Below are 25,352 nucleotides of genomic sequence, written 5' to 3'. Positions count from 1 at the left end.
CATCCCCACCAACAGTGAATGAGGGTTGCTTTTTCTTTACATCCTTGCCAACACTGTTGTTTCTTGCGTTTTTGATTTTAGCCATTCTGACAGGTATAAGGTGATATCTCATTGAAGTTTTGATTTGCATTTCCCTGATGATTAGTGCTGTTGAGCATCTTGTCATATGTCTGTTGGCTATCTGTATGTCCTTTTTGGAGAAATGTCAGTTCATGTCTTCTGCCCATTTTTTAATTGGATTCTTTGTTTTTTGGGTGTTGAGAAGGGACTTTTTCTTGAAAGTATTTTAAGTCAAAATTATGATGGTAATGTACCTAGAGCAAGATGGCTCTCATTTAGCTAGATCATGTCACATTCCCTGGAGACACACTCTGACGTGGAGATTTGTGTAGAGGGAATTTACTGGGGAGTGTGGGATGGGACCAGAACCTGTGGAAGGGAGGCAGGATGGAAGCAGGACTGGGCAGTTCCAACATAGGCCTCAGCTGGTCTCCTGGAGAGCTCTGGAGTGAGCTCAAAGTTGTTCCGTCTTGATTTTGAGTCAAAAAGGTCAAGTCTTTATACCACCATGTTGACCTTTATTGGAAAAGGTGACCTTGGGCTAGATGACCCTTTTTTTGCTGAAGGCAGTGACTAGATGGTGACTTGGCTGAGAGCTATCAGCTGCCAGCATTCCCAGAAGCTGGGGGAGTGAATGCCTCAGTTTTAAAGAGGGGATCTGAATGACATATCTTGGCACTATTTCTATACTAACAGGGTTAGGACACTGGTTGGTTAATTTAAGAACTCAGCTAAAGAGGAGAATCATAAAAACAATACATATATATCCACAAATACTTTATTTCAATTTAAAGCATATCAATGTATATTTATTTGCCAATCTTTTAATTATAGGAATAAGGCCTTTATTTGAGTAGACTGTCTGGTTGATGTTATATATCTTTTACAAGTGACATAAAATCATTGTGTAAAAAATTTAGATACTTGTGAAACATATTTTTATACATATTTTGAAAGCAGTATTTTTACTGATTTGCCTTTATTACGTCTTTGTTTTAAAATTTGCTTTATATTTTATCATTGCATAAATGCACATCTATTTTAAAATATCACATAGTTCTATAAACCTTATAATTAAAACAGCAATACTCTATCCCACCCCTTCTCACCTCTGAGCCTACTCTCCATAGGCAACTATTTCAACTTTTTTGGTCTGGATTTACCTCCATACACATATCTCTATTTTAAATTGTTGTTATTGTCTTGATTTTTCAGTTTAGGTAGTTTGCGTTGATGTCTGCTATACAAACTAATTATTTAGTTTTCTTATATCTCCTGTATTTGTCTCCCTGGCCCCTTTCTTCAACACACACTCTCCCCTTGGCTTCCAAGTGTGGTTATGTTCTAAAGTTGTGGTTGATATTATTGAGCCTATGTTACTATCATTTACAGCTAAACCATGTAGTATGTTATGATTGCATTTACTTTTCTATGTAACTTTTATGTGTGTTTTTTTTTTTTTTTTTAAGAGTTAGTGATTATCAGAAACTCTCTCTGTTTCAATCTCTTCAACTGTAAAATGGGAATAATAACTGTACCCACTTCTTTGGGTAGTCAGAGCCATATAAGTGTTAATTACTAATTTTCATTGACTTTTTAAAAGTTTATTTATTTGAGAGATACAAAGACAGTGTGAGTAAGGGTGGGGCAGAGAGAGGGAGAGAGAGGGAGAGAGGGAGAGAGAGAGAGCAAGCGAGAGAGAGAATACCAAGCAGGTTCTACACTGTCAGTGCAGAGCCTGGTGTGGGGCTGGAACTTATAAAACCGTGAGTTCATGACCTGAGGTGAAACCTAGAGTAGGATGCTTAACCGACTGAGCCACCCATGTGCCCCTATTGACTTTGTTTTTTATCTTTCAGTCCCTAACTCATCTCACACTTCTGACCATTATAAATCTCCTTTTAATACACTTCACCACATATTAAGTGCTCAATGAATAACTGTTGAAAGATATGCACAACCAATACTTTAATTGTACTTTATGAACAGCAGAGTAATTTAATTGAGAGGACAATGCATTCAGAATTGGGAGGCCTGGTTTAGGGCCTGGATCTGCCTCTACCTAACTGTATGACCTTGGGCTGGCATATTTGATCACAGCTTTATCATCTGCAAATGAGAGAATTGAATTAGGTAATCCCTAGGGTATCGTTTAGCTCTGTAATTCTATTAATGAAATGAAGGATATGCAGAGAATACCAAAGTGTATACAATATAAGATTGTAATGATATTAACGGCCACCACTTCTAGCAGAAGACCTCCCAAAGACCTCTTAATAACCTGTCAGGCAAGATTATGAAGACATCACTCACACTGAGATAAAGGAGAATTTTGCTTAGTCATTCTGTGCCAGCAATTGTCCTGCCCCTTTGGGACACCTGGTTGTAATTTGAGGGAGCCACCACTAAATGTCGCTATAGGTTACTTAACAGTGGTCAGGAGAGCTCTAAGTGTCAGCCTACAAGCCAAAGAGCTACCGTGTAGTTTCCTTATAGATTTGGAACCATGTACTTGAAATACTTAAATTCAAACATAAGGAAACACTAAGACGGAAATTATGATTTTAAAAAGCAGATGGTAAAACCATCTAAAATGCCCTTTACTTCTTCCATTTGCCTTTTCCCTCAAAGGCTGTTTCTGCGTATCTAGTTACTGGTGTAAACTGGGTAAACTGGTATTTAAAGGAACTCCCAACTGAGGAATTGCTTGACACTTTGGCCTATATGTTCATGATTTCTTTCTTCTCAAGATAAAGACAGCAAGCTACAGAAGGAACTATGGAATTTTCTGTTTCCTGCTTCTCGCTTCTGTTATATCTCCAAGCTTATCTACAATCCTAGGCACTTTATTTCATTAATTTTATGAAAATATGGCATATTTTAACATTAATATTTACTTATTTTAACATTTCTCAAATTGTAATGCTTTATATAATCAATGGGAACATATAATTAGTATTTTTGCTTTTTTAGTGATGTCTTATAATCAATGATGTCTTACGTGATAAAATACCATATCTGCTATTATGGGATACCCATTTTTTTTTAACGTTTATTTATTTTTGAGACAAAGAGAGACAGAACATGAACGGGGGAGGGGCAGAGAGAGAGGGAGACAGAATCAGAAGCAGGCTCCAGGCTCCGAGCCATCAGCCCAGAGCCCGACGCGGGGCTCGAACTCACGGACCGCGAGATCGTGACCTGAGCTGAAGTCGGACGCTCAACCGACTGAGCCACCCAGGTGCCCTAATGGGATACCCATTTTAATTTATTAGAATTTAGTGCTATGTCAAAAGTTGTTTGATAGATAAACTTCCTTTTCTAGTCTGATTTTTTTTTAAACAGTCTCAGAGTGGAAGAAAGCACAATATTTATTGAATGTCCACCATTCAATAAAGTGCATATATGATTGTATTTAATCTTCATCATGCTGTGAAGTGGGGTTTTTTGTTTGTTTTCATTATATAGTCAAGTAAACTTTACACTTTATAGTCAAAGAGGCCCAGAAAGTTCAGTAACTTGTACAAAGTCATACTGCTACAATGGATCACTAATCAAAACAGTGCATTTTTATGTATTTTGGCTACAAATCTTATACTTTTTTTTAACAATATTAATTACACTGATATTTTGTGGTGCACAGCTTCTCTTTAGCAGCCCATACAACTCAGCCCTCTTTGAACAACGTACAGCTGTCTTCTGAGAGCCCTTTAAAAATGTTGAGGTGTCCAATTAAACAATATAGGAATGTTTTTTCTGAACTTTAGCCTCAATCTTTGTGATCAGAAGTATGCAGTGAGACTTGATGTCCCTGAGATATGAATTGTTTGTTGTTCCATGGGCTTCCCAGAGTAAACAGTGTCCCTGCAACATGGGGCACAAGACAGCTCAGCTCGTTCAGGGCATTTGGATTTCCTTCGTCTTCTGGCAGACCATTCTAGGAAACCATTTTCATTATACCTTGAATTAAAAAAAAAGTTTCTAACTTATAGAAAGCTGGTTTATCTACTTTAGGATATGGTTTCAATCAGAGTTTACAAGCCTCACGGAGGGCCAGTCTGTATGTTGTTAATGGGAAGGATTTAGTTGTTCTTCCTTAAGCGCCCAAGGGGCAAGGCTGAGAAACAGAGCAAATTTCTTTCAAAGGTCTTTGTTGTGACCATCCCTTGTATGCAAATGGCACTTACGGGTAAAGTCAAAAAGGATGAGAGAACAGAAGGCAGTTTTCTGGTCATCATTGTGTTTGCGTAGGCCTGGGGTAGCTAAATTTTCAATTCCCTGCAACTCTCAGAAATTGCTGGAAAACATTCTCTTCTAATTACTCACCTCATGTCCTGAAGGCCATTTGTTGTCTACAGCCTGTACTTACGTTTTCTGTTTATAATCCTCTTTATTTCAAATTCTCTTATTTCTAAATCTAAAAACAAAACATTAGCAATCTGTTGGAGGTACCGTTCCATTCATCTGTCTAGGGATTTATCGTCAAAATACTTCTTTTATATCAGCAACTTGAGGTCTTACGATGATAAATAATCTTCTGTCCTGTTTTACAATGATTTCCCAAATAGAGGGCCCAAGATAGCATGTATAGTGTATAATAGCCAAAAATTCAAGATTGCTAAGAAATGAGTTGATCACAATTGCTTAAAATTCCCTTGACTTAAAGAGAATACTGTTTGCATGGGGCACCTGAGTGGCTCAGTCGGTTAAGTGTCGGATTTCAGCTCCGGTTATGATCTCATGGTTCATGAGTTTGAGCCCCGCATCAGGCTCTGCATTGATGGTGTGGACCCTGCTGGAGATTCTTTCTCTGCCCACTCCCACATGCTTGTGCATGCACATGCTTTCTCTCAAAATAAATAAACCTTAAAAAAAAAGAAGCAAGAAAACCATTTGCTGACGCAATTTTGAAATGATGTATTTAACTTTCCATCTCTCAAAGGAAGTAATGACTCTATTATATGTTATCTGGGTAACATTGGATAAAACCTGTTTTCACCTATTCAGAGCCATCTGTCCGTGTTTGCAGTGATTGCTCTGGGAAGGAAGGCCAAGTGATAGCTATGAGGCTTTTCATTTTATCTGAGATTCTTGAATCCTCCCATGTGAAATTGATGAGTTATATGATATATGTGGCAAAACGCAAGGAATTCAACAAATACTTATTGAGCACCAGCTATGTGTCATGCATGGTACCATATGCTGTCACTGACATAGTTCCTGCCTTTGGGGGAACTAATATTCTATGAGGGGTGCAGACAAGTAGACAGTTACAGTTCACTGTGATAAGCAGTCTGACAGGGATTAGTGTGGTATGAGGTGAGAGCACATAGCATGGTTCTGATTTGGAAGATCAGGGAGAATTTCTTTGAGGAAGTGCTATCTCCTAGGTTTCTTCTAGGAAGTGCTTTTCTGTGACATTCTGGTGTTTCTACTCTTCTGACTGTTTTTTGTTAATTTCTTTAGCTGGTTCTTTCTCTTCATCTTAATAAATATTAGTGCTCCCTAGTGGTTTGTCCCAGTTCCTTATTTCTTATAATCACACATTTTCCTAGGCACTCTCAATTATAACTGTGGCTTCAACTACCCTTATACACAGTTGGTGCCTAACTATAGCAAGTCTTAGGCTATTAAAAAGAGCTTTATGACTTGAGAGTTTTCTGTAGTTGAATCAATAGGTTGTGATGAGTAAGGAAGAGAGAAGAATCAAAAAAGACATTGAGATTTGTGGTCGAAAGAGGGAATACAATGGTCTCACCAGTAAATAAGATGTGAACAATTGGAGACAGTTTTTCAGTAGGGGAATGCAATGTGTTCAGTTTTGGACAAGTTGGAGATGCCTATGGGACATTCCAGTGCAGATATTTAATAGACAAAGATATTTAATAAAATAATGAATCTGAAGCTTGGGAGGGAGGTCGGGGATGAACATCCATATTTAGAATGATCATCATATACTAATAGTTGAAGCCATAGAATAGATGGATTATGTTCATATTCAATAAATTAAAAGAAAATCTATGTACCAGCCATTGTGACATTTAGAATAGGAATATGAATATGGCTTGGCCTCTGCTTCCAAAGACTGCTCTGGGGTAAGGGGCATAATCAAATAAATGCAATATAGTGTGGCAAAGGTTATTGTAGAAATATGTGCAAAGCACAGAAGTGGCACAAAGTAAAAAGAGATCACACAGGAAGGATGGAAGACGTGTAAGAGAAGCAAACTAGGATCGAAACAACTCCTAGCACTTCTCCAAAGAATATGGGAAGCTTCACAGATTTGCTTGTCGTCTCCCAAGGCACATGTCACATCTCATTCATCAATATCCTCCCAGCAGAACCCAGCCTAATGCTTGCAACATAAGTGCTCTGTAATGTTTGTTGAATAAATGGGCCCAGGGCAGTTGGAAATAAATGAAAAAAAAAAAAAAAAAAAAAAAAAAAAAGCATGGGATTTCCTCAAGCCCTAGGGAACACTTTAATCATCTCTTATTAGCCTTTCACGTTGGGGGAACTTGTGCAGGTGCAACTCAAATTCTCTGAAGAAATGAAGATGTAGCAATTTACAATGAGGACAAGGGCTGCGTCTGGCAGTGGTCTAATTATGAAATGTGCTTATGGCAAGCTAGATCTTTTATTTTTGTTTCTGGTGCACAGTAAAGTTGTGGAGCCATTGTTTTTTTGTTGTTGTTGTCAAACTGTCACTTACAGTGTCTGAGATAATATGGTGCATCACCATTCATTTAAATTTTTTTTTTTTAACATTTATTCATTCTTGAGAGTGAGAGAGACAGAGCATGAGCGGGGCAGGGGCAGAGAGAGAGGGAGACACAGAATCTGAAGCAGGCTCCAGGCTCTGAGCTGTCAGCACAGAGACTGATGTGGGGCTCAAACTCACAGACCGCGAGATTGTGACCTGAACCGAAGTCAGACACTCAACCGACTGAGCCACCCAGGCGCCCCATCACCATTCATTTATTAATGACAGCGTCAGGCTTTTAAACAGGAACCATCACATTGGGCCTTGCAACCTCCATGCTTGTTGTGTGTCCATTTAAATGATTTGTAATCATCAGTAATTATGAAAATGTCTTTCTTTCTTGACCTTCTCCCTCCCCTCCTACCCCACCCTCTAAGTTTACATGTTAGTATTTTATCAGCTTGGATTACAAATTAACATCTTTGACTTTCTTTTCTTTGTTTTTTCCTAAAGATATATTTAGTTATATCTTAGTAAACAAAATACTGTGAAAAAGAGAAAGACATTGTGTTAAAGCCTTACGATAGAAGATATTCCCACCACTTCATTAGTCAGATCCCCTCCAAGAGTTAAGCACCTGCAACGTCATTGTTCAAGGCTGGTACCAGTTTCAACCCCATCTTTCCTGTGAAGTTTGAAGGAAGGACTCGTATCATTAAGCACCTACAACTAAGCTTGAGATGAATATACTTCATACCATAAGTCATTATCCATGTAGTTTAGCCAAGAGCATGAAGATTTTCCAGTTTATAATAACCTGAAGATCATTCAAAGGAGGCCAATCCCTCCTCCCTGCTCCCAGCTACTTGCTCTTCTTGAGCCCAGGCTTCAAGTAAATTTGTAACTTTTTCCTTGCCTCCCCATTCACCATAATGGGCTTAGTGGCACAGATATAGCCCGTGGGTATTGGCGAAGTCCGTGGCTGGAGACAGAGCTGGAGAAGAAGTCTAGAGTTCCCAGAAATAATAGTAATAGTTACTTTTTTAAAAAAATGTTTATTTTTGAGAGAGATAGACACAGATTGCAAGTGGGGGAAGGGCAGAGAGAGAGAGAAAGAATCTGAAGAAGCTCCAGGCTCCAAGCTGTCAGCACAGAGCCTGACATGGGGCTCGAATTCACGAACTGCGAGATCATGAGCTGAGCCAAAGTCAGACGCTCAACCGACTGAGCCACCCAGGCGCCCCAAAGATAGTTACTTTTTATTGAGCACACATCCTCGTAAATTCTTGCAAAATAGTCTAAGGTAAATGGTCTTGTTCTGATTTTACAGATAAGGAATTGAAGCTCAGAGAATTTAAGTGATGAACCCCAGTCCACATAACGACGGGGCAGAGCTGGGATTTTGGCCCATTCCCTTTCCATTAAGTTGCCCTGCCTCCTCGGAAGCACACTTTAGGCCTAGCCATGCTTTTATGTGAGTGTCTTTTAGAAAAAGGTGTCAGGTTGCTAAGAGATACATAACAACAGTGACTTTCTTCTCTGTTCTTGGGAAGGCAAGTGGTGATGTGCCAGGGCCGAGGTGGGAATGAGGAGGAATGCAACAGGGAGGATGAGAGTATAGATATTGGTAGCAGCCAGTAGTTGGCTGAAGATGTGGATTCTCTTCTGTTTACTTCAAACATGAGTATGAGTAGGCAGGAAATGAGAATAAGTTTAGTGACAACACTTCTCTCTACATTAAGGAAATGCAGTCTTAGAGATGAAGGATAATTGGAATAATTAATTTGGAGTAAAGATCCCGACTTTCTAAAGATTCATGACCATGGTGAATTATGCTAGTAATTTGGAAGGATACACTCCCAGCTCCTCAAGGGCATAACAGTTCCAGGGAAGTCCACAGACCTATGCAGCGTGAGCAAAATGGTATTTCCTTCTGTGAATTTCTTTGTTCCTTGGTGCTCTCTTTGGCTTTACCTAGTGGCAGATCTGGAAATCTGGAGCTGTCAGCTCAAGTCCAGTCCCTGCAGAGCACAGTGGCAATGTTCCAATTCCTTATGGTGGTGAGTGTGAAGACGATTCTGCATGCAGGGTAATATTTATGGCTTGTCAGCTGTTGGCACTATAGAAATGGGCTCAAGATGGCTAGAGCAGCTTTAGTGGATGATGAATGTTTAGAATGATGATCTAGGGAACTGAGTTACAGCACAGCCTCCTAGCGTCAGAACGTTCTAGTCCAGAACATTCCCTAGAAGAAGAAATTCTTGATTCAGCAGTAACCCAGGGCCAAATATGACCAGAGATGTTGAACATTTGCCTTGGACTTGCTGTTTACCTCAGAAAGTCCATTTGCTCATAGCTTTGTGTGTGGTATGTGTCTCCTTGTCCACTTCCCTGATACATCTGAAGATGTGGGTGATTGAAGGGGCTTATGTCTGTTTCCACCCTGCCCTTCTCCCATGACTCAGTCAGTTGATCATCACCCTGAGCTTAGTGTTAATATTTATTTCTGAAGAGTAAGACAGAATAAATCTATCCACGTATCAATGCCGTTATGTGTACAAAGTATTTTAAAGTATATGTTTTTCATTTCATCTGCATAATAACCTTCTATGTGGGTAGGAAAAAGTCTATTATGTTCTCTTGAAGATGGGAGCCCATGATTTAATCACAGTTATGAAAATAGTAATTAGTGGAATCAGGACTAAAGTCAGGTGTTTTTGATTCCTAGGTCCATACCCAGAGGCAGACAAACTATAGCTTAGGGGATGAATCTGGCCCACTGCCTGTTTTTGTACAGCCTGCAAGCTAAAAGTGGTTTTCACGTTTTTAAATAGTTGGGAAAAAAAGTAAAAGAAGAATAATATTTTGTGACATATGAAAATTACACGTAATTCAAATTTCAGTGTCTGTAAAATAAAGTTGTGTTGGAATACAGCCACACTTATTGATTTATATATTGTCTATGACTTTTTCATGCCGAGTTGTGACAGAGACCTTATGGCTCACAAAGTCTAAAATATTTACTATCTGTCCTTCTATAGGAAAGGCTTGTCAACCATGGTGATAGATGATTAGTGAATAGAGATCCCGGTACATATTATGGTATTAGATTGCTAGGGTTACCATAAAAAGCATAAACTGGGTGGCTTAAAACAACAGAATTTCATTGTCTCACAGTTCTGGAGGCTAGAAGTTCAAAATCAAGGTGGCAGCAGGACCATGATCTCTCTGAGACTGGGTAGAATCCTTCCTTGCCTCTCCCTGCCTTCCGGTGGTGGCCACGAATCCTTGGTGTGCCTTTGTTTGCATCTGCATCCATCCAGTCTCTGCCTCCATCATCACATGGCTGTCTTCACTTCATCATCCTTCTGTGTGTGTCTGTGTCCAAATTTTCCCCTTTCTATAAGGATAGCAGTCATATTGGATTAGGACTCACCCTAATGGCTTTATCTTAACTGGATCATCTGTAAAGACCCTATTTCCAAATAAATTCACATTCATAGATCCCAGGGGTTAGGACATTAGCATCTCTTTTTGGGGGACACAATTCAACTGATAACACTTTTTTCACTATAATGGATTGTCCCCACATTAGCATTAGTCTTCTTCTTTCCCTACCTCAATCCCTTTGTTCCTCCTTCCCTGCTTCTTCCTTTTCCTCCCTCTTGCCTCCCTTACCTCAGTCACTATACATTCAGCAAACGTTTATGATGTCCCTACTGTGTCCTCATCCTTACACCCATCACTATGCTAAAGCATAGGGTACAAACTTGATGAAGTGTTGGCCTCTGATAAGCAGTGTGGGTCAACTTCTATCAAGGGGTTTGTATAAGGGACAGTAGATATTACAGTCAAGATTTGGAGGGATCTTAAGCATCTAAATTCCCCAATATTGAGTAATAATATTTCAAAATAATTGATTTAAAGTATTTAAATTTAAATAATTGATTTAAAGTATTTAAAGTATCACAGCTTACTGACTCAAAAATTATAGATGCTAATAGACATAGAATTTTAATGTAGACTTCCCTTACTGTTCTTTTAAAATCAAAATGTACTGAAATATTCTGCTCCTCTCATTTGCTTCAGTTCCTTCTATCTTTCTTCCTTTCAGCAGGTATCAGGTCCGATTAGGATATTCTGCTCTGGGAAGAACAATGGAATGACCCTGAGTAGGGTCATTTGGCCTTGTTATATTAAGTTGATGGCTTTAGAGAGATTTGGTCTGCAGCCTTGAGAAATGAAGCTCGACATCACTCAGTGGGTGTCATTTGCCCCAATATGTTGTATTTTGTTGTGTCTTCATTGAGGCTCTTTGTTGTTCTGCTCTCTCCTCCTGGCACTAATTGGCTATGTTCAAATACTGTCATGAAGTGCATGAAATGTGTTCTGACAGCTTCTCCTCCCTTTGCCCCAGAGCATACCATCTTGTTGGTCTCACAGGATCTTCCTGGCCAGGGTCAGGGGTATGAGGGTGCAGCCAAGGGAGTCTGGCCTCTTCATGGTGATTCTAGTGGGGGCTATTTGTGGACAACAGCCTCAGGTGCCATCATTTTACCTCTATGTTATTTGTAAGCCATGGAATTCCTTCTGCTTGCTGTATATTCAGAGCTTCCTACTGGTTATCTACCTCAAAGATACTAACCTGGTGGAAATATCGAAGGTCCGCTCCCTGCAGGAAGGGGGGGAGCTGGTACTAAAAATGTAATACCTCTTCTCCCAACGGTATTCTCTTCCTAGAGTTCCTAGAGTTCCTAGAGTTCACAGTTGCTGTCAACCTTAACTTTATTTTTGGACTTTATATATACATTTCTCAGTTTATGTTCCACCTAGCCCTTTTAAGGGAGCTTAAAAAAATCTCGTATATAATTCACTATGAATGCAAAGGCTCATTAGCTTTTATAAATGATGCTGAGTAAGAAGAAATTAGTGTTTATCAGTAAAGAACCTTTGATATTGGTATTGTCAGACTGGAGCAACCTCACTTTGTTAGTTTTTAAATGAATTTCTTATTGTACTCTGATGGGTACAGAGTACGATTCTCATAGCACAGTTCTACCCTAGAAATACTTCTGAAGGTCAGTGACCTGAATCTCGATTTGACTACTTACTAGTTAAGAACACCCGGGCAAGTCACTTAACCTTTCTGTTTCTTGGTGTTACAATGAGATTAATAACACTACTTTATAGTGTTGTTTGGAAGTTGAAGTGAAACGATGTATGTCAAGGTGCTTTAGAGATTGGAATTTTTATGTAAATGTCAGAAGGCATTGGTATTGCCACTAATTAAAATTATACTTATGGAAATTCAAAGACACTTTTTCCTTTTTGTGAAGTCAAAAAAGGCATAGTTATCATTGTTGCTAACTTGCTGTGGGTATAGCTGAGACCACTGATTCTCAAGGAATGGTTCCCAGACCAGGAGCATCAATCTAACCTGAGAATGTGTTAGAAATGCAAATTCTTGGGCCCTTTCCCATACCTTCCACATCAGAACCTCTGGGAGGTGCAACCTGTTTAACAAGACCTCTGGGTGATTCTCATGCCACTAACACTTGAGACCCACGGACTTAGATAAGTTATGCCCAATTGGGTATGTGTAGGTTCTGAATTTGCTGATTTTTTTCTTAATATGGCTTTCCTCTCAGACATGGGAGGGATCTGAAAAATACAAATGTGTGCACCTAAGATTGAGTTACCACCATTAGTTGACTTCCTGCAATATGCCTACTGGGTGTCCCATTTTCAGCATTGACAGAGATCCTAGGATTGGAGGTTCTGGAAGCATTACCTTTGTTAAACACAAACTTGTCAGATTATGACGGGGACCCAGTGAGGGATTTAAGGTGGCATAGTAACAGTTGAATGAGAGGGCTGTAAACTATTCAGTGAGATTCAATAAAGCTGCACTGAGCTTGATTCCTGTTTTGGCTACCTCTGAATATCAAGTGTTGTCGTCCCTCAAACAGTCTTTAGTCTTCCTCACATGAACACTCACCTATTAATGAGTCTGGGCCCTACCCCTGAGATGCTCTGCCAGGTCTCAGAAAAAGCCAAGTGCCCTATTGTACACCCTGTATTTTCCCATCATGTCCCTGGATTGCAGCTATATCGTGGCGGTCATGACAGGTGGTCGGTAGTTACTTGGGTGAAGTGAAAAACAGAGCTATAAACTTAATTAAGCTGGAGGAGGGGAAGGTGGTGGGGAAAACATTAGGGAAATCACGGTGCTATTGTGTTGATCCACAAGGGCAGAGGTACATGGAAGGTGTTTAATAAGTATTGAATGAATGAATGAGGAATGAATTTCGTGTTTTGGGAGCTAACCTGCCTATTTAACTTAAGAGCATCTATCTTATCCCAAATGAACAGACATTATGCCTTGATTGAGTGAACTATTAGATATGTTTAGTTTTAAATGCAGACATAAATAGATTTGATCTTTCCATGGTTCGAATTTCCTCCCATCAGCTTTCCCTTAATTATCCACAAGTGTTCCAAACCTTCATTAGCTAAATAGGATGCAGATGATGGTCATTAGTCTGGGATATAAATCCTGCTGGCACATTCAATGGCTTTTCACTTGGTTAATTGAAATTTTCAGTATTCATGGACTACAAGAAAACACTGTAATTTTATCATTTATTCAGGGGTATAATTTTTTTCCTTCAGCTGGTCGTGTTTTATAATTATGCACTTAAAAATATGAATGCCACACTTTGCCTGGGGGCATGCCACTATTTTCAGCGTACATGTATCAATACTAGTTTACTAAAGCATGAAGGCCAAATGGAAATTTATGCTTTGTCTAGAAATCCTAAAATTGGCCGACTGTAATGTCTAAGAAAGCATCCAAGTAGTGTGTACTTTGGGGACCCATCAATTCACGTGTAAATGACTTCCAACTTGTTAGCAATATGAGTAGGTCTAGTCCTGACATCTATCACTGAGTAAGAAGTCATCCAGTGTGCCTGTGTGGTACAAATGGCAGGTTTCAAATGGAGATGCTTTACGCAGGCGTCATTCCTTTAAATGGTGCTTAGCTTTCAACTGTTTTTGACCATTTATCAAAACTAGCTGGCCTGTTTTGTAGTGCCTGGCTGAGTGGGAAACACACATACACACACATACAGGAACAACTGGCACTTGGAATAAAATTTTGTAACATTACCATCTATCTCAGAGATTCGGTTTCTGAATTCCTTAACTTTTATAATCCAATGCTTAAGCCATTCTCTTGCACCTGGCTTTGTGCCAGTTTAATCAAGTAAGCATCATATGTTTGCTGTTTTTAAAATATAAATCTTAGTTACAGACATTACATGGCAGAAATCAGCTCGGTAGAGTTACAGTGTATCTGTTTGTTTGTTTTTTCTAAACCTACTTTAGTGGGACTGAGACAACGTTGTAATAACTCTCAGAGGTAAACTCTCTCTTAAAAAAGAGTGTAGAACATATGGAGTCTCTTTTCAGTGCTCATTTTGCAAACTGGAGACTCCCATCAGTGAGAATGGGGTGAACAGCTGCCCTTCCCGCGTGTTTTTGTAGGCTGGACTGGATGAGCCATCAATCGCTGATTCTCCGTTTGGGTTCTTGGACCAAGGCCTTATGAGGGCCAGTTTTTCATCACAAGTCACTCTTCCTTCTGCGTTGCTTTTGCCTTTCTGCCCATTTGGAATATTTCTATAAATGGTTGTTAATGTTAATTTAAGGAAGATGTGTTTAGCCACCTCAGTCTTCTAAATTGACCATTTTATAAAATGTTGTGTTATGCTTTTGTGGATCACCTGTAAAACTCTCTCTACCTCTGTTAGGTAATCAAGAACTGACCATGTTATTCAGTCAAATGTTCTTTCCTCAGAGGATGGAGGGAAGAAGTAGGCAGTATATTCATCGATTTCTAAATGATGTGCCTAATGAAATCAGGCCCATTTTCTTTAAATTAGCCAGGGTTCCCATGACCTAAAAGGACATGAATATGGGTTTCCTCATTTCAAAATGAAGAATTCAAGACCTTATGGTCAGCCATCCATCTTAAGCTCACAAGGAGGTCTTTTAAGGAGGGACACTAGAATAAATGCCTAGATTCCTGAGCAATGGCCCATTGGTTTATCTGTCTAGTGATTCTATCATAAAAGGCCAGCAAACTTCTAAGTCCTAATAAGGGATCATGTTCAACTAGAGTAAGTCAGTCACAACCAGTATCTGCCCTTGGCAAAGTGTATCAAAGTAAAGTATATTATAGTGGACACCACAGGGCTCTGCACAGATGTCCCGGTTGCTAGGGGAGCAGCTGGCTGACTACTGTCAGCTGTCGGCCCTCTCAGGAAATTGCCCTTGGCTAAAAATAGTCATCTTGTCCAGGGTCATGCCTCCTTTCCAGGGCAGCTCTTAGCTCCTCCCAAGATGGGGACCAGTCTACCCCAGTTCAGGGCTCCCCGTTTGGTGGGCTGAGACCTTCGTTGAGTTTGTACCGGGGCCTGACTCCCTCCTCTGCTTGGCCCCGCACCCTTCCCTTTCCTTCCACAAGTGGAGTTCCCGAGAGCATCCTCTTAAGTAAACCTCCTGTGTGCTAATCTCCATCTCACAGCCTGCTTTTTAGAGAGCCTGATGTGACCTATGTTTTTTATATCTTTTCCCAACGCCGTGAGTGTCCAGTGTCCTCATTATGTAAGTCTTCATTTCTCTCCTATCAAAATCTGCTTTTGAAATTTATAGGAAAATTAAAAAAAACCTATCATCAAAAATCTGCTCATAGGAAAGAATCTGGTGAACTCATTCCCTCTAAGGTATAACAGACCAACAATTATAATACATGAAATTTTTAATTTGCCCCTTTGCATTGACACTTACACCCTAGCATCCCTTGAGAGTTTGTCTATGATGATTCAAAGCCTGATTGGAAAAACAGAGCTCTAATAAGTGAGATTTCAGGTATCAGTATATAAATGGATAACAAGTAGGGCCTCATCTTTCTAGATTCATTTGGCGAATTGCTACAACTTCTATGTATAATACTGTTCACCCCATGCTGGTCACCTTGCCAACAGGGTTAGAAGCCAGTGCTCTAAAAAGTCATTGTGTACCATTGTGCTTGTGCTCCTGTGACAAACGCAGCATCATGCACACTTTGGTGGAGGAGACTCATTAGGGGTTTCCTCTTTAGTACAAAAATATTGATGCAATAGTCAAGAAGGTCACAGTGTGGGTAAGTCACCATGTTTTGAGCCTTTCATTTCCAGTAATTAAAGTGAACATGTTATTGGAAGGTTTAGAAAGCCCACCCAAAGTCATTTACAATAGCTGTAATTAGGAAACTGGAATGCCAGTTCAAGTCTTTCGAGGGGAACAAAATGAGACCAACCGAGCGTGTAAGTAAAATCCCCTTAGAAAATGGCCAAATTAAGGATACAGACTCTCATTGACCCATGCCCTACCTCTTCCACACTCATTCCAGGTACTGAGATTTCACTGTACATTTGTCCTTTAGTTCAAGTGGTTCCTTTCTATAAATGTAGCATTTCTATAAATGTAGAGCTATTTGTATTTTTTTTTTTTTTTTTTTTTTAGTGAAGCCAATTTCACCCATCTCTGACTCTCATTTCTCCTCCAAACATGTTTCCCAGGTCACCTGAGACTATTCTCGAAGGTTGAATGGCATTGTTTAATTTCAAAGATCATTTCCCCTGGGGCTAGCATACTAATGTCTGAGTTCTTAGACATGGTCTTTAATTTATTTTCCCCACTGGTATATCTTAAACTTACTTAAAAATGCAATTAGAGTGTCTCAAGTTGCCTCCACATGGAAGCTAGAATTTGGGTTCTCCAGATTTTGACCATTAGACTGTTTCCTGGAAAAAAATAAGTTACCCCAGCCAGGGAATCAGGGTCATTTCAATGACTAGCTCCCTTTGAGTTTAGACCACTGCTTCTCAACTGGGGGTGAGTTTCTTACCCCCCTCCTCCAGGGGACACCTGGAAATGTCTGGATACATGTTTTGGTTGTCATGACTGAGGTTGAGGGGATGTGCTGCTGAAATCTGGTGGGTAGAGGCCAGGGATGCTGCCTAGCACAGCATGCCCCCACCTTCACAACAAAGAATTATCCAGCCCAAAATGTTCATAGAAAAATCAATAGCCAAGCCAAGTGGATAATAGACGATAGAAATATACAAAATAGAAAATGTATTTTACTACTATTTGGGAGTCTTTTATCTCTTTTTCTCCTTTCTCCCTTGGCTTCACTTTGTAATGTTTTTATATGTGAGGCTGCTTTTCCAGCACTGTGCTTCCAAAATAGTGTTTTGGGATAGGGACTGCAGTTTTTTGTTTTTTGTTTTTTGTTTTTTTTGCATCCATTCAGTGCATATTATTGGATACCTTTTTTTGTGCCAGGCACTGGGCTAGTGATTGGGCTATAGCAATGACCAAGTCTTGTTGGGTCTTTACCTTCCTGGACCAGGCATTTGAGAGTAAATATTGGGCCCTCTTTCATAACGTGGTGCTTATGTATACAAGTACATAAAGATGAAGGAGGATCATTAGGAAAACATTTGATGGGAAGATTACAGGTGGGGTGGTTCAGTGTAGCATGTTGAGAGCTGTTTCTTTGGCTTTTCTCTCTGTCTCTTTACTGGCTCAATCTTTGAATGACAAGCAAGAATCTTTCCATCCAAAAAAGAATACTGAAACAAAAGAAACTAAAATACACCTTTCAGCAGCAAAGGACAAGATGGCATGGAACTTCCATAGTATATCCAGTCCTGTCAACATGGGCTGCTATTAGTCAGGGTTGTAATTAGGTCAGTGGGTTTAATTATGGTAAGAAGAATGAGTCACATGATCTTATTCTCTTTGAGCAAAGATGGCTGTTTCTTTTAGGGGAGCCATTATTTTTTTTCATTTTCTTGATAATTCTGTTGTGTCTGTTTTTATAAACTTTTCGTCTTGCCCTTCTTTTTTGAAATTTGCTTTTCTTCTTTTCTTTTACCACTAACATTCTTCCCTTCTTTTCTTTTTCCACTTTTAACTCAAACTTTCTAGATAACTTTTATACCTTCCCTACCAAACAAAGCAAAAACACAAAAACTGCCAGCAAACCATGTATCAAGATCATACCAGTCTAAACCTTGAACTTATTTTTTTCATTAAAGATGCTTTTTTGTATATGTATCCACATCTGTGTTTTTGATCTTTTAATGCTGCATATTATTTTGGGCTAGAATATATGCTGGCTCAGATCTTAATTATCTTTAGGGCTTGTCCCAAAACAAAGCAAAATCATAGGTGAGGTGGGAGATATTTTTATGTTATGCAAGGAAAGAATGTGAGAAAGTTTATGTATATTAGATCTGTAAGCCATACCAAAGTCTTTATTTGTTTTACATTTCTTTTTTCTTTGACTCTCCAACCAAGATAAAATTGTTGGCATAAATATGTATATGTGTGTATACATATGTATATACATTCATATTATATCTATATGAATGTTTACTGTAACATAGTTTGTAACAGCAAACAAAAATAAGCAAAAAGCAACAACAAAAGGTCCAAAACCTGGAAATTACCAAATATCCATCCAGAAAGGAAAGTATACATAAATATGGCATATCTCTATTATGGAATATGATGAGGCTATTGAGAAGAATGAGCCAATCTATATGAACTGACCTGGAAAGGTGCTGATATTATATCCATTCATTCATTCATTTATTTATAGAGGGGGAGAGAGTGTGAGTGGGAGAGGGGCAGAGGGAGAGAGAGAATCTTAAGCAGGCTTCATACTCAGCGTGGAGCCCAAATGGGGCTCAATCCCATGACCCTGGGATCATGACCTGAGCTGAAATCAAGAGTCAGCCATTCAACTGACTGAGCCACGCAGGTGCCCTACTGATACTGTGTTCTTAAGTAGGATGATGTCTCAAGAAAGAAAGAAATTTCTGTACATGTGTATGTAACATACAGATAATTAATATGTAATTCATGTAATTACATATAATGTAATATGTATTTGGATAAATGGGGAAAGTGTGTAAGGATTTTGTGTTCACAATTTTTATTATTGAGTACCTCAAGAGACTAGGTTTGAAAGGAGATGGACTCATTATGAATATATGTTTTGTAATTAAAGAAAAAGTAGAAAGGTTTACTGAAAAATATTTCTGTACCATTTATGTGGTTGACCACAAAATCTTTTAACTCTTCACAAAACAGTCCAAAAGGAGCAATCTTGCATATAAATCCCAATTGGCCTTGCATGCTAAAGTGCTTTTTTAGTGTCTCATGAGGCCAGGAAAATAAAAACATATAGCTAGAAAGTAAATCACGGGGAGAACAAATGTGCTAAAGAAAGTAGAGATGTGATGGCAAGACCTGGTACTGCTGTTCAGATTCACAAATCTCTTCAATGGGGAGAAGCTCCACTTCATCACTCAGGCTCATAATAGGTTTCATCTGAAAGATTGGGCATTTGACATTTTGCACATCTTTAAGATAGAGTACCAAGGTGGGTTCTAGAGTCAGACTTCTTGGCTTTGATTCCTCACCTTTTTCCAAGGTATGTGATTTTTGACAATTAACCAAATTGTGCTGCAGCTACCTTGTTTGTGGAATAAAGGTATATAAGAGTCTTATCTCACCCTATTGTTGTTGGCCCATAATCGATGTTCCAACTTGGGTAAGGTGGCAGTGGGAACAGTGAAGGGCAGGCAGTTTTTAAAATCCAGAGAAATCAATGGGGTCATAAGAAGTGGTGCCCACTATGGATTGCAAATGAACAGCAGGGTCAATATCATTACACTTTGATGATTCTAATGTGTCACCCGCTTTCCTGTTTTGTAGACCTCCATTTTCAGCACATTGGCCAGCGAAAAGTCCTTATCTGACTGCAAAAAGGTAAGTTGGCCTCCAAGATTTCTAACCTGCTGTCAGAGTACTAAAAGGCTTCAGAGTTGATGACATTCAATGGAAAAGCTATGGGATCAATGAGAATGTCCTGGTGACATGTTGTAGCTCCCTTTCTTCAGAGATGGCAATTTGAATGGTTCTCTTTAAGGATGTGGAAAACTCTGTTATCATTTGACAGCATTTTGTTATAAAGCAGCTCTGGTTGCATATATTTCTATATTGCTATTATCTGACATTTCATTCTGCAAGATGAGCATCAAGGGAGTCCAGGACAAGCTGCATTGCAGGCATCTATAACTTTGTTTCCAAATTTAAATGTAATAAACATAAACTCAACACAGTATAAAAATGATTTTGCATTTTGAAAGCTGATCATATAGCATAAAAATCTGGTTTGGATTCACCACAGTCAAGTTTGAGAAGCTGTCATGCTTTGCAAAAGGATTAGCCTCGCTAGCATCTGATGGAAGACGTTCCTGTAATGGATCATGTCTGGAGACTGCCTGCTATTGCAGTAGCAGCGTGTCTAATTCCTGGCCTTCGCAGTCCAGGGGGCACTTTTATCTGCCTCTTTAATCTCAGGTTTAACTAGATCTTCTCCTTCTTGAGGGGAAAGAAGCGATTTCACAGTCTGAACAACTCAAATAAATTCTTTGACACTATCTATTGATATGGAAAACCAGGTGCATAAAGAGTTGACCTGTGCCTCATATATTAGTAACCTGGCATTTCTTAGGGTTTTATATCATGACGTTGTTTTGCTGTGCTGGTTTTGCTTATGAATTTACTTGATATGGAAATAGGTAGCTGGGATCTTCATCTTTAAAGCTGATGTGAGGATCCACTATTCTGAATGCCATCCATTTCATTATCTTGATAGTTATTTATTGCCTATTAAATCTCCATCTTGATTGAGTTCTGCTGTGTTCGTCTTGGTCTGGCTGTCTGAGAGTAAGGTCCGTGTCATATTCTTAACATTATGGATCCTAGAGGATGAAGGGACTTCGGGGCTTCTCTAGTCTCCCCTTTCTCCCAGAGTGGGACTGCCATTGATATCATATAAAGATGGACTTAGCCTCTACCTTGATACTCTATTGACAGGGAACACAATGACTCTGACTGTTCACTTGTGAGACAAATCAAACTATTAGAGGATTCTTGATTTTACTGAACCATTATCTGTCTCCTTTTGATTTCTAAGTTTTAAAGTATGAAGGCAGTTAATATGCTTTCTTCTGAATCTTCTCTTCAGCTCACCTATGGGTTAATGATTTTCCTTCTTTATTTCTAGTAGAATATTGTTATAATTGATTTCCAAAATCATAGACTGCTGGGATCTATCTGGTTTCAAAACTTGGCTCTGCTACTTACCATTTATGTGACCATGGGTTACACAAGCTATCTGTGCCTCACTTTTATCATCTGTAGAATAGGGATAATAATTATATCTACTTCACATGATAGATGAGTAATATACATAAAGTGTTTAGAACAGTGTTCAACACATAATCAATGCTCTATTAGGTATTATTATTATTATTATTATTATTATTATTATTATTTCTAGACCAGGTAATCCTTTTTTGTTTTGCATACTCTTTGTTACCAATGTCAAAAATTATGTATTGTTCTTCAGTTGTGGTCAGTTTGGCAAAAGCACTTTGAGACTTTTCACTCTTCATTCAGCAGCTTTGTTTACATACTTGGTGTATACCAGGTACATCATCAGACATGGGCTATGATGCAAGGACAATCTACAGGCTTTCTTTAGTGTAGCACTAATGATCTAGTAACACAGCGTAAGATGGCATCAGTTTCTATTTATCAGTCATATCCCTCTGTGGGCCTTTTGAAGGGTGAAGTCCTTGCTCATGCTCTTAAGATATTTTCACATGAGCTACATTAAAACATGACTCTCTTATAAATTTATATAGATGAGTCTTTGAGTATGAATATAGGCCATTATGTTTATTTTATTCATTTTTATAATTTTGATCAATCCAGATAATTTTAAAACCCAGTTCTGTTATCCAACTTATTTACTACCTCTCTCAGTTCTGTGTCATGCACAAAGTAACATAGTCTCTGTGACTGTGCTTTCATTCATCCAGCCAGTCAGTTACCAAGTGTTCACTGAGAACCTGCTATATGTTTTGAACTGGAATATCATGGTGAACAAGTTACGTATGATCTTTTCCCTCATAGAATATATGCATAGTTGTTGGACAAGTAAAATTGTGATGGATGATATGATTCTCTTTTTCAGTTGGGAGGTTACAAGATCTTATACCAAGAGAACCTAACCTAATCTAGGAGTCAGGGAAAACTTTCCTGAAGAAGTGGACTTCTTGCAGATACCCAAAGTATAAGACCCCCCCCCAAAAAAAATAAACATAAAAATAAATAAATAAAAGCCTGATAATGGAGGGCCTTGTAAACCCAGAGTTTGGATTTATTGATTTATTAAATCTTGGATTTATTGATTTATTGATATACTGATTCAGGTAACAGGGCCCGGGAGGAAGTTGATGAGTTCAGATTGGTGTATGTCAGGTTTGTAGTGTTTGTAAGATCTCCAAGCAAAGATGACCAGCAGGCATTTGGGTATGTTGGTTTATAATTCAGGAAAACATTCTAAGAGATGTGAATATGGGAGGAATATGCATATATAGAACGATTGAGAGAGGAGGAAAGGACAAGATTGCCTAGGGAATGTGTGAAGAAGAATTGAAGAATGTTTATAAGAATCCAGGAGCATTGGTATATAAGGGCTGGGAGAGGACTATTTCCTGTGAAGTAAAGTGAGAAGATAGGGCCAGAGAAGCTGGAAGAAATCAGAAGAATGTGATGTCGCAGAAATCAAATCAATAAAAATAGAAAGTTGTTAAAAATGAGGTAGTCACTAGTATAAAAACTGTTGCTGGGAGGTTAAGTAAAATAAGGACTGAAAAACATCCCCTAGGTTTATCGATATCCTAGGTCATTGTTGGTTTTAGTGAGATCCAAGTGATGGGTGTAGAAGCCAGGTTACAGTGAGTTTAGGAAGGAGATAGAAATGGTAGAATGGTCTTCTTTAAAGGAAAGTGTTGGAAAAGGAAGGAAAGAGGTGAGTAGTTAGTGGGGAGTTACTGGGTTGAGGAAGCGTCTCTTCAGATGGGATAGATTTGAGCAAGCATGGTTAAGTGCTAGGAAGAAGACAATAGAAAGGCAAAGAGATGCTAAAGCACAGCATTAACCTTAGATACATGAAGGGATGCCTCTTGCTGTAAAGTAGCAGGGAAGGAAGAAAGGATAGAACTCATATGGATAGGAGTTATGAAAGCAGGGAGACAGAATGGGGCCATGTCATTAGACAACTCTGGTCAATTCATCTACTTTTTTGTTGAATTTTTTGGTGAGAAGGTGGTATTATTATCAACCAACTTTGAGTCTACACAACTATACTGCTTCAACAGTATTTATTTAACCTACAGATATTCCTCTACCATATTTTACATAGTACCATGCACATGATCAGCAATCTCTGGCTGTCTTGCCTATTCAGTTGGGGTCTGTTTTAATAAAATTACTCCCAAATCTGTGTCTCAAGTAATGAAAGCTCTTCTGAACCCTAGATCTGTGTTGTTGATTAACTAGAGGTCTTTTTCACCATGGTGCCCCATAGACCATGTTTTAATGTAAACAAATTTTTTACACATATTCTCTCTCATGCTGAACTTTTCTCTCTTCTAGTCACCACTCCAGTTAATGGCTTTACCGTTCCAAGCTAGAAACCTCAGTGTCATCCTTGATTTCTCCTGTTCCTTTATTTTCCACATCCAACTAGTTATCAAATTCTGTAAATTCCATTTTTAGATGCCCCTAGAATCTATCATCTCTGTCCTTTCCTTCTTATTCCTCCTTTGGAAGGTTGTAATAACTCCTTCTTTGCTCTTTTCTTACACCAAGTCTTCTCTTCTTCATTCCATTTTCCAAAACACTGCCAGAGTTACTTTATAGAAAACAAACAACAAACACAATTATTCATGTCAAACCTCATTTAAAAACATCTAAGTGCTAGGGGCACCTGGGTGGCTCAGTCGGTTGGGCGGCCAACTTTGGCTCGGGTCATGATCTCGCGGTCCGTGAGTTCGAGCCCCGCGTCGGGCTCTGTGCTGACAGCTCAGAGCCTGGAGCCTGTTTCAGATTCTGTGTCTCCCTCTCTCTGACCCTCCCCCATTCATGCTCTGTCTCTGTCTGTCTCAAAAATAAATAAACCTCAATATGGGACATTTAAAAAAAAAAAAATCTAAGTGCTTCAAATTTTATTCAAAATAGACCCCATACTCTTCTGTATAACTTGACAAGTCATTCCCATTATCTTCAGCCCCATCTCCTGGTATTCTACTAGGTGCTGGGGTCTAGAGGCCTTGAGCAGACTGCTTCTGAATACAAAACTTTTTGATAACCTTGTGTCTATGTACAAATTGTTTCCTCTTCTTGAATGCTGTCTTCCCTTTCTTGTTTGCTTAAAAACTTAGTCTTCTATGGAGAGACCCCTCACAGTATCATTTCCTTTTCAAAGACTTTCTTGGTTTCTCCAGGAAAGATGAGTGGTTTTACCTCCTGAGTTCATAACATTTTGTACTTACACCAAAGTATAACACCTAACAACAACCACAAAGCTTGTCAAATGTTTACCATATTCTCGGCCCTGTGAGAAGTGCTTTACATGGATTCTATCATTTGATTTTTATAACAGTCCTCTGAGGTAGGTAAAATTATTACTACCGTTTACAGATAAAGAAATTGAAGCCTAATGACATTAAAGACCTTGTGTGAGAATATTCCAGTAGTGGGTGTTGGAGCCAGGATGTGAATCCAGGCAGTTTGATGCCAGGACCATTGCTTTAGTGTTTTGCTACTTCCTTCTGCCATTGGATTCTAAATACTTATCTATGGGTTCAGCTTTCCTCTGAACTATCTTCTCTTAGAGGGGAGGAACAATGACTGATTCTGTTAGGATGAATAATACCCTGCTGGTAGTAAGAGCTAATAAAGTTTTATTGAGTGAATGGATTTGCTGGATACATGATTGTCCATTAGTGTAATATTCTGGGACTAGTTTGTTAAAAACAACACAAAAGTTTTTTCCCCCTTTTCCTAGGAGTTGAGAAAAGAATATTTACACTCAGAGTTTATTTTTGAAGGCAATTTCTGTACTAAAATAAGGTATTAATGGATAGCTGGGCAGCAGGATGTGATTGAAGTGTTTCGTGAAAGATAGCAAATACCCTACTTCCTAACCACTACCACTCTTTAATTTGGAAAACCTAAAAACATTTAGGGAATATATATGAATCCATTCATTCATTCATGATTATTTATTGAGTTCCTCCTGTTGCAAGGCTGTTGTTATTGTTAAACATGTTATAGAGGAAAAATGAATATGCCAAGATATGAAGAGACATAACTCTAGGGAATGTATTAAATCAAAGTAGACTCTTATAAGATAGGCATAATTTATATCTTCTGATTTCTTTCTTCTATAACCTCTCTACCCCACACTATTTAACTAAAGTAGACACATGGGGGGATGTGTACTGTGGAACAAGCAGCAGAGAATGATCCTCAAGCATGTTCCATGTCTTCTGCTACCTGTTTTATGTTCATTGATATTTATATCTTTGTGTCTTGATACTTT

General features: G+C 38.8%; 1 protein-coding gene across 4 annotated transcripts in view; it reads left to right on the top strand.

Annotated features, from left to right (window-relative positions):
- The window catches only part of RASGEF1B (RasGEF domain family member 1B), a 642,014-nt gene that overhangs the window by 256,863 nt on the left and 359,799 nt on the right, over window positions 1–25,352 (top strand). For all 4 annotated transcript variants that reach the window (XM_078445987.2, XM_060654774.2, XM_060654773.2 and 1 more), the window contains one exon: window positions 19,604–19,657. In XM_078445987.2, the coding sequence (XP_078302113.1) occupies window positions 19,604–19,657 (54 nt within the window). The remainder of the gene's footprint in view (window positions 1–19,603; window positions 19,658–25,352) is intronic.

Source organism: Panthera onca, chromosome B1, assembly GCF_046562875.1.
Source record: "Panthera onca isolate mPanOnc1 chromosome B1, mPanOnc1 haplotype 2, whole genome shotgun sequence".
In the NCBI taxonomy this organism is placed as follows: domain Eukaryota; kingdom Metazoa; phylum Chordata; class Mammalia; order Carnivora; family Felidae; genus Panthera; species Panthera onca.
Note: the sequence above shows the minus strand (reverse complement) of the source record. Positions and strands in the feature narration are given on the sequence as shown.